The sequence below is a fragment of the Aythya marila genome (genome assembly GCF_965140915.1).
Source record: "Aythya marila genome assembly, chromosome: 14".
In the NCBI taxonomy this organism is placed as follows: Eukaryota; Metazoa; Chordata; class Aves; order Anseriformes; family Anatidae; genus Aythya; species Aythya marila.
Genome location: NC_139055.1, coordinates 17,245,953 through 17,258,283, shown reverse-complemented (window position 1 = coordinate 17,258,283; position 12,331 = coordinate 17,245,953). Strand labels below are relative to the sequence as shown.

At 47.0% G+C, this 12,331-nt stretch overlaps 1 protein-coding gene across 9 annotated transcripts in view; it reads left to right on the top strand.

Annotated features, from left to right (window-relative positions):
* Positions 1 to 9,156: 9,156 nt before the first annotated feature.
* The window catches only part of TCF7 (transcription factor 7), a 63,332-nt gene continuing 60,157 nt past the window's right edge, over positions 9,157 to 12,331 (top strand). For 3 of the 9 annotated variants that reach the window (XM_082771617.1, XM_082771619.1, XM_082771614.1), the window contains exons 1-3: positions 9,157 to 9,845; positions 9,954 to 10,020; positions 10,283 to 10,389. In XM_082771617.1, coding sequence (XP_082627743.1) covers positions 9,651 to 9,845; positions 9,954 to 10,020; positions 10,283 to 10,389 — 369 coding nt within the window. In that variant the 5' untranslated portion in view covers positions 9,157 to 9,650. Of the gene's footprint in view, positions 10,021 to 10,279; positions 10,390 to 12,331 lie in introns of all 9 variants that reach the window. The other 6 variants (XM_082771616.1, XM_082771613.1, XM_082771618.1 and 3 more) reach the window with 2 other exon arrangements.

Here is a 12,331-nt window from a genome sequence, read left to right as displayed (position 1 = left end):
AAGGAAAGGAAATTTATATTTAGAAATAGAAATGATTAACTAGGGGAAATATATTAGAGTATTAAAATAAGTGACATAGAAGAGCTCTTACTTCCAATTAGGCTGACTTTACTTCAAGAAAAATATTTATATACAAATATAAAAAGCTGAGGAATGCTAACCTATACTAAGATGAAAGTATCTCATAAAATAATTCAAATTTAGCCTTGAAAATGGAGTATCAGCTTATATACTTTTTCTTCTAGTTGTTCTGAAGTCTCTGCTTCTGTGCTTCCTTCTCTAGCCACCAAAACTTCTAGCAACTTGTGTTTCTCTGTTACCACACTGTCTCTTCTTCTAGCTACACACCTTCCACTTCTCCATAGTTTTCAGAAACGTATCATCTGCTACTACTGCCTTGTCCCAGGATTCATACACAGCACGAGCAGACAACTAACAGATTTACCACAGGATTAAGGACACAGATTCCCATACACCTCAGTCCAAAACTGAGGGTCTCAAGCTAAATCTGGACTAGGATCCACCAAGACACGCGTTTGACTTCTGACTGCATTCAGGGCTTCTGTTATCAGCACGCTTGTTTGCTGAGATAAGGAGCACCGAAGCCACTTCAGAAAAACAGAAGAAAGCTGTGGGCAACTCCCAAGCATATCCCACGATCCGTGAGGCACTGATGGTGGAGCCACACAAGACAGCACAAGTCAGCCCCGAAACCCCAAGGTGTGCCTACAACCCCCATGGACATACTCAAGCCTGTTTTAAATGGGTGAGCTCACATACCACAAGTGCTTTAGCCATCACGAAGGGGAGGAGGGAGACCGAGCCCCCTGCCTTATAAATACTCGGCAGCTGACGCTGTGGTTGCACAGGTGTTAGCTCCCAACTAACTCGCTAAAGGTGTGTCACAGCGAGCTGCAGTCACGCTTCAGGACTGCGGGACAGACCACGGTCACAGCTTTAAAGGGGGCAGTAATTGACTCCGTACAAAACAGTTGCAGAGGAGGACACAATCAATACGGCTGGACTTCGACCAGGACGCTGGAATAGCCATCTGTACGTGTACAGAAGTTTCCCAGGACCTTTACTAGCAGAAGTAGCCAGGCTTTCAGCCTAGAAAACATCTCAAGCTAGGTGTGCTAACGTCATGCTAAAACACTGGCTCAGGCCTGACTCAGAAGATCCCATGTCACCTACTGAGTCACCAAAAGCAGCCCTTGCAGCAGGGGTTTCCTTGAAGTCCCCTTTGTAAGCCCTGCTTCGGCCTGGCCGTGTTCTGCCTGTCAGATTTAACATGATGAGAGTCAAAAGTCATATGATGTAATAAGCTGCATGGCACGCCTGTTTTCTTAGGGGCTCTCCCTCCCTCCAACTGCAGCCCTACCAAAAGGCCTTTGTCTGAGAGCAGAACAAGGAGCCCAACAGTGCATTTACTTATGGAAGACCTACTCCCGCAGCTCCTCTCAAGTCTCTGAAGTCAGCTCCAGTACAGTTATTTGGCCTAAGTTCATCTAAACTAAATGGGCTGACTTGGTTCAAATACATTGCACAACCAAATGATAAAATTGAGGGGGTAGGGGGGGAATGACTGGTGATGACACATGTACTTAACACTGCATGTCTCCTCTTTCCAGATTAGGAGGAGCTGGCAAGCTTCAGTCTGTACACATGCCAGCAGCGGATGTCGGCACATATACAACACTTTTCAGAACAACATACTGTTGAAACATGTAGTTCAACTCAAAGGCACCCCTTCTGTTCAGCTAGCCCAAAACAACTACGAGGATTGTCTTGCTTAATATGGTAGGATTTGTAGCACAGCTTTTAATGCTGCTTTAATCTGGCTTCTTTGGAGCTCCTTCAGAAGTGCAGGGATGTAGGTAGGAGTAACCACGCTGTGCTCTGCTCAAAGTCCCCCACATCCATTGGGACTAGGGGAAGTGATGAAACTGTTGATAGGAGGGAAATGGCAAGGATAAGGGGGGGTGGCATAAATACTGTGGGAATGCTCCCTTTAGCATTTACCTTTCCTTCACTCTTCTTTCATTTTTGGTCTGAAGAACAGAAAAGTATGAAGCAGGCAAGCTCACCCTGGCTGTTGACAGTGAGTCTGAAGAGTCACCAGTAAAGATGTGAAATAAATAAAATTTGCAAAATAAATAAAAATATGGTCCAACTAGTAAAGGAAGCATTCAGCATTCATTAGCAGAAGCAGAATTCAGATCTGTAAATCTGCTTGGTTCTTTCCTCCTAATAATTTCCGTTTGAACATTTATAAATTCAGTATTTCCCACCTAGTCCCATGTTCTTTCTTTCCCCTGCTTTGTTTTCCCTTTCAGAGCTTCAATTATTTTTTCTTGTTTCCTACAAAGGCAGCAATCATAAACCAACAATGGGGTTAGGGGTAAAAAGTGCAGGGGGAGACACTTTTTGCCATGGGAGTCATGTATCAGAACTGGTCTATATGCCCGAATTATGTGGGTGGCTTTTCTACACTGGAGCCGTTTTCCTTTGGATTCCGATCTGGGCAGCCTACCCCACCACCATTATCCTGACAATTTGCTTTTAGTCTCACTTCCTACCAGCTGTTTCCATTTCTTTCACCCTTTCTTTCTGCATAACTCAGGCACTGGAAAGGGGGTGATCAAGCTGCAGAGAACTGGGGTGGGTTTCCTGCCATGCGACTCAAATGTATGTTCGTGTAAGGCAGGGGAAAGCCAGAGCCTCCAGCCCTGCTCTGCAGGAGTTTGATGTGCTAACGTGGGGATCACAGAAAGAGCTGCAGCCAAGGCTATCGTAATAATCCCAAACCCGGTCTGCTTGACTCTGCCCCATCTGTTTGAGCACGGTCACCCTCAGTGTAAGATGTGCAGGAAGGGAAGGGGCACTTGGAGGCTGGCTGTGGATGACAGCCTCTTCACCAGGCTCAGCTGCAGCCAGCACAGCATGTCTGAGCAGCATTTGAGCTCAAAGAACAATATTTGGATTTCTCCTGTACTTTGTTCCATCCAGTGTACAAACAGCGATCCCAGGACAAAGTGTACTTTATGTGAATGGTAGCAAGCCAGTAATGGACAGCAAGGGGCTACTTCCATGGGCTTGTAAGGATTTTATTGACGTGTAAGGGACAATGTCAGAGAAAGAAAGAAAAAGAAAAAGAAAAAGAAAAAGAAAAAGAAAAAGAAAAAGAAAAAGAAAAAGAAAAAGAAAAAGAAAAAGAAAAAGAAAAAGAAAAAGAAAAAGAAAAAGAAAAAGAAAAAGAAAAAGAAAAAGAAAAAGAAGAAGAAAAAGAAGAAGAAAAAGAAAAAGAAAAAGAAGAAGAAAAAGAAGAAGAAAAAGAAGAAGAAGAAGAAAAAGAAGAAGAAAAAGAAGAAAAAGAAAAAGAAGAAGAAGAAGAAGAAGAAAAAGAAAAAGAAAAAGAAGAAGAAAAAGAAAAAGAAGAAGAAAAAGAAGAAGAAAAAGAAAAAGAAGAAGAAGAAGAAAAAGAAGAAGAAAAAGAAGAAGAAAAAGAAAAAGAAGAAGAAAAAGAAGAAGAAAAAGAAAAAGAAGAAGAAAAAGAAAAAGAAAAAGAAAAAGAAAAAGAAAAAGAAAAAGAAAAAGAAAAAGAAAAAGAAAAAGAAAAAGAAAAAGAAAAGGAAACCAGTACTTCAGTACTTTCAATTGTTAAAACTAAGGTTTTATAGACCCAAAAATCAACATACTTTTCCCTATGGTTTATAGAAAAGTGGTTGTGGAAGCAATGAGCGTGATTCTGCAAATCCATCTCCACGGGTCCTTTTAATTTAGAGGGATGACTCATGGGAGCAGGGACTACTTGGATGATTGTATGACCACAGGATGCAGCCCTGGAAAAGTGTTTTTGTAAACAAATAAACATGCTCCTTCCTGTTTGAAACTCAAATCTCTCAGCATTGGGCAAGTGCCTGAGAACCTAACAATGAAAGTAATAAGAAATATTAAACACGATGCCAGTTGGTTGATCCAGGTCCAAAAGCACGAGGTGAACAAAACACTCAGCGTGAAAAATAGGTGAGCCTTAAAAGTCCTTTAATAATCTGAACTGTTGTTTGTATCAGGAGCAAAGAAAAGACTTTGTAAGTGAAAACTGCCTGAAGAGACAGCCTGACAACCTGACAATATTGAAACAGGATTCTTTTAATACAGGGAAAACCCAAAACTGCACTAGGGAGATTTGACAATGGCTTGTGCCACACTGTGCGTTACAAGCAGGGAGTTATCCAAACATCACAGTCTCCAAAATGGATTTCACACTATGGCTTTTTACATCTGATAAAGTCTTTTGAGAGAGCTTATCCTCTTTCGTTAGAATTCCCTGGAGAACACGGGATGGCGGCCCCAACTCCGGGACCTTCACTGTTTGCCTCCCAAAAGGGAAAAGAGGAGTCTCCAGTTCCAACAGCTGGAAACATTTCCAGAAGAGCATGTAGACATTCGAAAGCAACCTAAATATTGCAATGTCAAGGAGTCGATGTTCTGCTGGCATTTTAAAAGCAATCTTTTGGCAGCTGCCTGTGAATCCTTTAAGTATGTTGAGATCGATGCATGAAGTCAAATACCAAGATCGTGCAGGATTAAGATGGGCAGAGTGAAACAAGCAGGGAAAAGGCTGAGTGCCTGCCTGACCCCTTTTTCTATCCCAGACCTACAAAAGCAGAGGAGGCTTCGAACCAACCCCAAGCCCTGCTGGACCCAGGCGCAGCGAGCAAAGCGGAGACAACGTGGAAGAAGGCACCGAGGCTCCGTGCATGTCTTAGCTGGGTCGAGATGTTTCAGTTGCAAGCGATAGATCTATTTTACCCATTAGAGCTTGTCTAGACTAAGGAAATGTTCCTGCTATGACTATGCTGAGGTAATTATACCAGCGTAAACCCCTTCGGGCAAAACAGAGCTTTCAGTGGCCTGATTTACTCTGGTCACTTGCCAGGATTAGTTCAGCTGGTACCAGCCTATTCTCCAGGAGCTCATGCTCCCAGCTGGAACACACACGGGAGTTTTTATCTGTCTCATCTGAAAAATTCATACTGCCAACCTATCAGTCAGCCGTCCTCATGGGACAGCCGTGCAATTGTTTCTCCAGGAGAATGGTGAATGTTTAGAAGGTTCCTCTGTTAGGGCAGAACTGGTTAACTGGTTTTGAAAAACAAGCTAAAGAATCTGTTCTTAAATCTAAGCATACTTGGACTCGTGTTCGCCTATCAGGGAAACGTATCTGCTCCAAAAACAATGAAATAGGCAGGCACGTGGAGGGTGTTCAGCCTGCCAGGGATAGATGTGACCCTTACACAAACAGGCTTGTACAAGAGGATAAAATGTGTCCAAAGAGGGTAATATGGAAGCTAATCCAAATTGATTCTATTAAATGAATAAAAACCTGAGAAAACAAATATGCTAAATTAAATAAATCCAAGTGCTTCCGTCCGAAGCCCTTTTTAATGGAACAGAGGGTGAAACCCTAGCCTAAGAGGAGTTAGTGGCAACATTTACATTGACTTTGAAGGAGAGGCTTCACTTAATATAATGCATATGGTGAAGCCACATAATGCCTCTCTGCGTGTTGATAAATGCAGGATGAGGAATAGATGGACTGACAGACGGACAGACTTGGTTATAGGTTAATCTGGTTTACTGTTATCTGCAGGTGTTACAATGCCCTAAAAAGTTATTAGGCACCTTTCATTCTAAACACTTACGGGAAGGACAGTTAGGAGCTCTAATAGTGAAAACAAATGTGCTCCCTCACTTTAAATGCCTCCTTATTAAAAAAAGAAAAGAATGTAAGTCTGAAGCACAGCGATGACATCAGAAAAGTTCCTCAATTCACAGATGGCTGCACCTTTCAAAAAAAATTAAAATAGGAACCCTAGATTGATTTAATCACCCATACAAGCGAAAAAACGTAATGAAGATACTTAGTGCCAAATTGGTTTCTTGGGACCTTTTCCATGTAAATAATACAAATCAAACCTTGAAGTTCAGTGCAGATATGATCTGACAAGTAAGCCAGGCTTTTTGCTTTACTTTGATCCAGCTCCAGAAATATTTTATCCAAGGTAAAGTTGTTTTTAAGTGTTTTCCATTTCAATTTTTAATTTTGGACATTCATCATATAGGAAACTTGCTTATAATGCTTAAAACATAGTCTGGCTAAACTGACTCACTGCACCGAACATAAAGATTTCCTTATATTTGCTCCTAGGAGTGAAAACATAAAAAGCTCCCGATGTGACACGGGATCAATTTCAACTCGCTCTGTTATTTTTAATGGTACACTGAACGTGGGCAACCCGAGTTGAGTATTTCCAAACATCAAGTCAACCTGACTTGAGTATTTTTAGCCCTGTTCCACTTCTCAGAGTTGAGTTTGTGAATAATACTTTTGGAAATAATAGGACGGGCAGGCCTTTGTTTTCTGAGCGGTTCCCCAAATTCCCCACGTGCTGCCCTTCTCTCAGGATGCTGAGGGAGCAACAGGGACTTCTCTTGGAAGAAAGTCTCCACGTGTTGGCCTTATTCTGATTTTTTTGGTATTTTACTTTTATTTTCGCTTTTGTTTGCTAAAAAAAAAAAAAAAAAAAAAAAAAAAAAGCCTCTTTTTTGACTCAATTCTAACCCCAGCATGAAGATTCTGCAGTTCAGAAAATTACGCACAGAAAAAAAACAAACCAACCCTCTTCAAAATTTTCAGTGGTGTGTGCCTAAACACGGATTTAGGCACCTTGCTGAAGGCATCCAGTTTCTAAAAAATCAGCTTTTGTGAATAATGTAAAATCCTCTGGATTCTCTTACTTCCACAAATTGGTATGTAGTATATTTAGCATTAGCTGGGCCTCTTTTCTCTTTTCACTCAAATGTGTGGTGTAAGGTTAATGAAAATAAGATGGATCTTTTATTTTGGGTCTTAAATATAACATTATTAAATGTGCCCACCAGAAATGTAGGATAAAATATTTGCTCTGCTTGAAGATTATGTGATATTTGTATTCTAAGCCTCACCACAGTGGGTTTCTTTAAATAGAAGCTATACTTTACTCCTAAATTGCTTAAGGCAAAGGAAGCAGAGATGATGTTTTTATGAATGTTTAAATGCAAATGGAACTGAGAGTGAATGCTATGCTAGCTAACATCAAAGGCTCACCAAAGTCTCTGCATTAATGAGGCTCTTTGTTTCCTGGATCACAGATTACAACAGGTTTCCAACTCATTGCCAAGGCTTTATCTCCGTTTGGGAGGGCTGTAAATCTCAGACGATTTTTTTCACATGCAAAACAAGAGGATCATCTGAAAGAGAAAAAAAAAAAATCTGAAAGTAGCAAATATTTCATTCAAATGATTATTACTCAAAGTGGCTGCAGCTTATTTTATTTTTGTGATGTTTAAAAGAATGGAAATTTGCAGACGGAGTTTCCTATGGGGTAGCCCGTTCACAAATTTGGATGGGAGAGCCGAGCAGGGAAAATGCGAGCGGTATCCTTTCCCTCTCCCATCTCCTTTAGCATAGCGTAAACCGTGCCCCCAAAATACGAACAATAATTCTATGTCATGCAAAAGCGGCAATTAGCAGAAAGACGGATTTTGCTTCATTTAAATATATTCAGGACTTTTCAAAGTGGCTCCAACTAGTTCTTCTCCTCCCCAAAAAGTAATGAGATTATATCCATAGTAATAATACCCTAATTAACAAGAAAAATAGGGACCGAGATTTTTAGCTTCCTATTCAAGGGCTGAATGTGACAATATGTAGTATATTGGGTCATAAAAAACAATTTACATGGCGTCATTACAGTCTGTAGAAAAGTCTCCAGGACCCAGGGCTATCTTATGCAATCTTAATTAAGGAAAATAAATATCGGTGTGTTTTTTTAAGCTACCGGAGACATGCACAGGACCTGTCGTATGCGATCAGAAGAGATGGGGAGTTTCCTTTTCCATGGGAACTGCTTAGAAGAAAAACCCGACGCCGACACACAAGTGTCTAGTGTCTTCGGAATTGGCTGCGAAGATGTTAATTTCGTGTTTCCTGACCCTCGGGGCCGCTCGGGAGAACTCATAATTTTCTGCCGTCCGACGGCACGGCCGGGCTACCAGGGGGGGCGAGGGAGGGAGCCGGGCAAAGCGGGGCGAGCCCAGCCGGGCCAAGCCAAACCGGGCCAAACTGAGCCGGGCCAAGCCGGGCCAAGCCCCTGGGGACCGAGCCGAGCTGGGCCAAGCCGATCCGGGCCAAACCGAGCCGGGTCAAACCCCCTAGAGCCGAACCGAGCGGGGCCAAGCCCCTGGGGGCCGTGCCGTGCCGTGCCGTGCCCCCCGCTGCCCAGGTGCGCATTGCAGCGCGCATCCCCCCGCGCCCCCGCACCGCGTGCGCGCACACGTGGGCGCGCATCGCTACCCACGCGTGTGCGTGTGCGCCGCGGGCAGCCGCTCGTGCACGCGCCTTGGCTGCGTCCACGCGTGACTGCCCGCCCGCCCGCGCGTGTTTAGCCGTGCGCAGCCGGCCGGCGGCGGCCCACGCGCGTGCAGATGTGCGGGTGCGGGGCCGTGCGCGCACACGCGGGGGGCCGGTGCCCGCGCACACACTCGGCGCGCAACGGGGGGGGCGCGCGGAGCCGCGGTGCTCGCGGGCGGGGGCGCGCGGGCACGGACGGGAGCGCGCACGAGTGTGCGGTGCGGGCAGATGCGGGCACGAGGATGTGCGCGCAGATGCGCGCGCGTGCACGTGCGCGTGTCCAGATGCGGGCGCGCACAGGTGCGCGCACAGACGCGTGGGCACAAGCGCGCGCACCGCCGGGCGAGCAGAACCGTGAGCGCGCACGTGTGCGCGCAGAGGAGCCCGCACAGCCCCGAGCCCAAGGTGGGAGCTGGATGGAGAGGAGGGGCAGGAGGTGGGGGGGGGGGGTCTCCCCTCGGAGCCTCGCTCTCTGCCCCTTTAAGACCGGCACCCCGCGGGGATGCGCGCACGGGCACGCGCGCGGGGGGCGCGCACGGGTGCGTGCGCCCGCCCCCGGCCCCTCCCCGGCGCTGCCAATCACCCGGCGGCCGCTTTGATGTCGGCAGCCCTTGGCCGCCGCGCCGCCGCGCTCGCACACAGGCACCGGGCGCTCCGTGCCGCTGCCCGCCCGCTGCTCCCGGGGAAACTTTGCGGGGCTCGGGCTCGGGCTCGGCTCGGGGCGGGGGGGGGGTGGGCGGTGGTGGGGGGCGGCCCGGGGTGGGGGGCCCCGCCGAGCCCGGCATCCCGCGACGCCTGCCCGCAGCCTGCCGAGCCCCCCGCCGGGAGAGGGAGGGAAAAGAGGAGGTGGGGGGGGGGGGGTGGAAGGAAAAGAGTTAAGAAAGGAAAAGAAGAAGAAAAAAAAAATTGTTTTTTTTTTTTTTTTAGAAAGAATTCGGAAGGGGGTTTGGAGAAGGAAGCAAAAAAAAAAAATCGAAGGGAAAAGTTTAGAAGTTAAGGAGGCAAATTAGAAAAGAACTTTAAAAAGCGAGTTTTGAAGAGGGAGCGAGTTCTTCTTCAAGAGGAAAATAAGAAGAACTGAGGGAGAGGAAAACAAATTTAAAAAAAAAAAAAAAGCCGAGGAGGGCTCGGTGCGGGCGGCGCAGCTCAGCCCTCGCCGGGACGGTCGGGGCTCGGCTCGGGAGGGAGGAAAATGCCGCAGCTGGGCAGCGGCGGCGGGGACGACCTGGGGGCCACCGACGAGATGCTGGCCTTCAAGGACGAGGGCGAGCAGGAGGAGAAGATCCCCGAGAACGCCTTCACCGAGCGCGACCTGGCCGACCTCAAGTCCTCGCTGGTCAACGAGTCCGAGGGCAGCGGCAGCCCGGCCGCCGCCGCAGACCCCGAGGTGAGCCGGGCCCCCCCCTCCCCAGCACGGCCCCCGGCCGGCCCGCACCCCCCCACCCCCTCCCCAAGCCACCCCCCGCTCTGCTTTTTCTCTCTCCTCCCCATGCAGGCCATCAGGCGTGTGCAGGATCCGCAGAGGGTTTATCAGGAGAAGCTCCCGGACCACATGGAAGATGGTTAGTGGCGGCGACCCCCGAATCTCCAGACCCCCCTGGGACATCCCCTTGCCCCCGCGACCCCCTGGAGGCCCCCCCCAGGGTGGGAAGGGTTGGGGATGCCACCCCCAGAGAGCTGCCTTCATCCAACCTGTGGTCCCCTCTTTTAGGGCCACGGGGCAAAAAGGCTCCCCAAATAATCCATCACCTCCATGGGCTCCCCTGGCAGGCAGAAGTCACCTGTCGGAAGGCAAACCCTGACGGGGAACTTTGATTTTAGCAGGTATGAAGCACCAGGACCCAGGGATGTATAAAGGATCCACGTATTCTGGCTACCCTTTCCTAATGCTCTCAGACCCTTATCTGCCAAATGGATCTATGTCACCGCTGGTGAGTTCATCCTCTCCTTACCCAGAAGTTTGGTGGCCTCTCATGCCAAAGTGTGCCGCGGGTACTGTGCAGGCACCTCCGTGTGCTGTTTTTCTTGACAAAATGCATCTCAGTTTCTGCCCGGGCACTGTCCTGTCCGAGCAGAAGGAAGGAGCGGGAAGGGGCAGCAATGCTCGGCGGGCAGTGCTGCTTTTCTCCAACTCTGCTGGAGGAGTTTCTTCTCAAGTCTCCTCTTCTAGGTGTGCCTCTTCCAGCAATCAAAGCCTAAGATCTGGTGTAAAAATGCCCCTTCCTTTCTCTGTGTCTGGAGGCGAGCAACTTCTGGTGTTTGTGTTCAGGGACACGTCCCATGGTTTAACTTGAGTTTGGTGTATCTGCTGGTAAAACGGCCAGGTTTTGGCCTGGTTAGGGCTCTGTTGTGGATGATGGCCCAGAAAGTGGATCTTGCACTTCTAAAATGGCAATAGAGGCTTTTCGGAAAGAGCTTAATGCTACTGGAGGGTTATTCCAGTCTTCTTCCTACAAAGTTTTTCCCTTTCAGGTCGAATCAGTTAGTAGCTCTGCGTATTTGGACGTTTATAATAAGTTGTGCTGTATGAATAATTGAACTAAAGGCTGCTGTAGAAAAGCTGTCTCTCCCCATCGCCATCTCTATCAGAACTTCAGAAAAGAATTTGGTGACATCGCAGCAGATACCGAGCTCGTGTCGCTCCAGGGGAGCCGGCATCGCTGCATTCATTTCAGACACTTGCAGTCGGTTAATGAGAACACAGCAGCATTCGGCGTATTTCAGTTTTAGTTTTTAACCTTTAAAGGAATAAGGTTTGAACGAACGTGTAATGCCCTCCTTAGTGTAAGCAGTTCAGTTTTCAGTTGTTGGTTCACTGGATGGGGTAGGATGTTAGGCTGGCGTTGTGAAAAATTGATGGACGGTGGGGTCTGAAACAATCCTTGAGGTGTGATAAAATGTTGTTTGTGGGAATCGGTGCCGTCTGCTCCCGCAGGCAGGAGGGGAGAGATCCCTTTGGCAGCCCCACCGTGCCCCAGCAGAGCCCTGCTCTGTCAGGGGGAGCCCATCTCCCTGCTGTCACTGTCATAACCGCTGAGGTCGGGGGGCAGGTATGGAGGATCTCTCTAAATGTCGAAGTCTTGTTCAGCTCACAGCAAGGAAAGGTGTGCTTGCAAGGCAGGGCGTTGTTGTAATCAGAGTAAGCGTCTCGTCTGTTGTTTCCCACCTCATGTCGCTTCTTCCAGGTATCCCCCTCGCCCCTCCAAAACATAAAGCTGCTCTCTTCCTGATAGACTAAATGGTGATATAGAAACCGTCTTATTGAAATGCATTCAGTTTGCTCCCTTGTATAGAATCTGGACAAGTTCAAAGTTACATTAGCCCAGCAGCTATTTGTTGTAGTGGAATATTTCTTTTAATCTTAAACCCTTACTAGATGGGCACTGAAGTGCAATAGCCTATTTATTAGCAATTATGCTGAAAAGTAGATTGTGGCTTGTGAATTGCCTTTCCCCTTGATAATGTTAAAAATAAATAAATAGAGGTTACTGTCAGAGCAACAGATAGCTGTAAATAGACCGTGCAGAACTCAAAGAGGAGAAAAATGAGTAGCAGGGAGGGAATGATTCCTGTCCCCTCGAGAGCCACAAAAATCACTCACAGCCATAGTGAGTTTTACTCAGATCTGTTCAGATCCTGCAGTGTTTTATGTGTTGCATGATTAAAAAGCTGATTTGATGTTTTCAGCTAAAAATCTGTTACCAAACATTAAGGGAAGAAATCTTCCCATGTCTAAAGGCTGGTCTTGCCTTTGATTTTTGGGGTTTGTGTAGTAGTTACGCCAATATATCTTCCTGAGCAATTTTGTCCCGTGTTTATATTGACTGTGTAAAGGTTATTGTTGCTAAATTATGTATTGCTCTCATATAGATT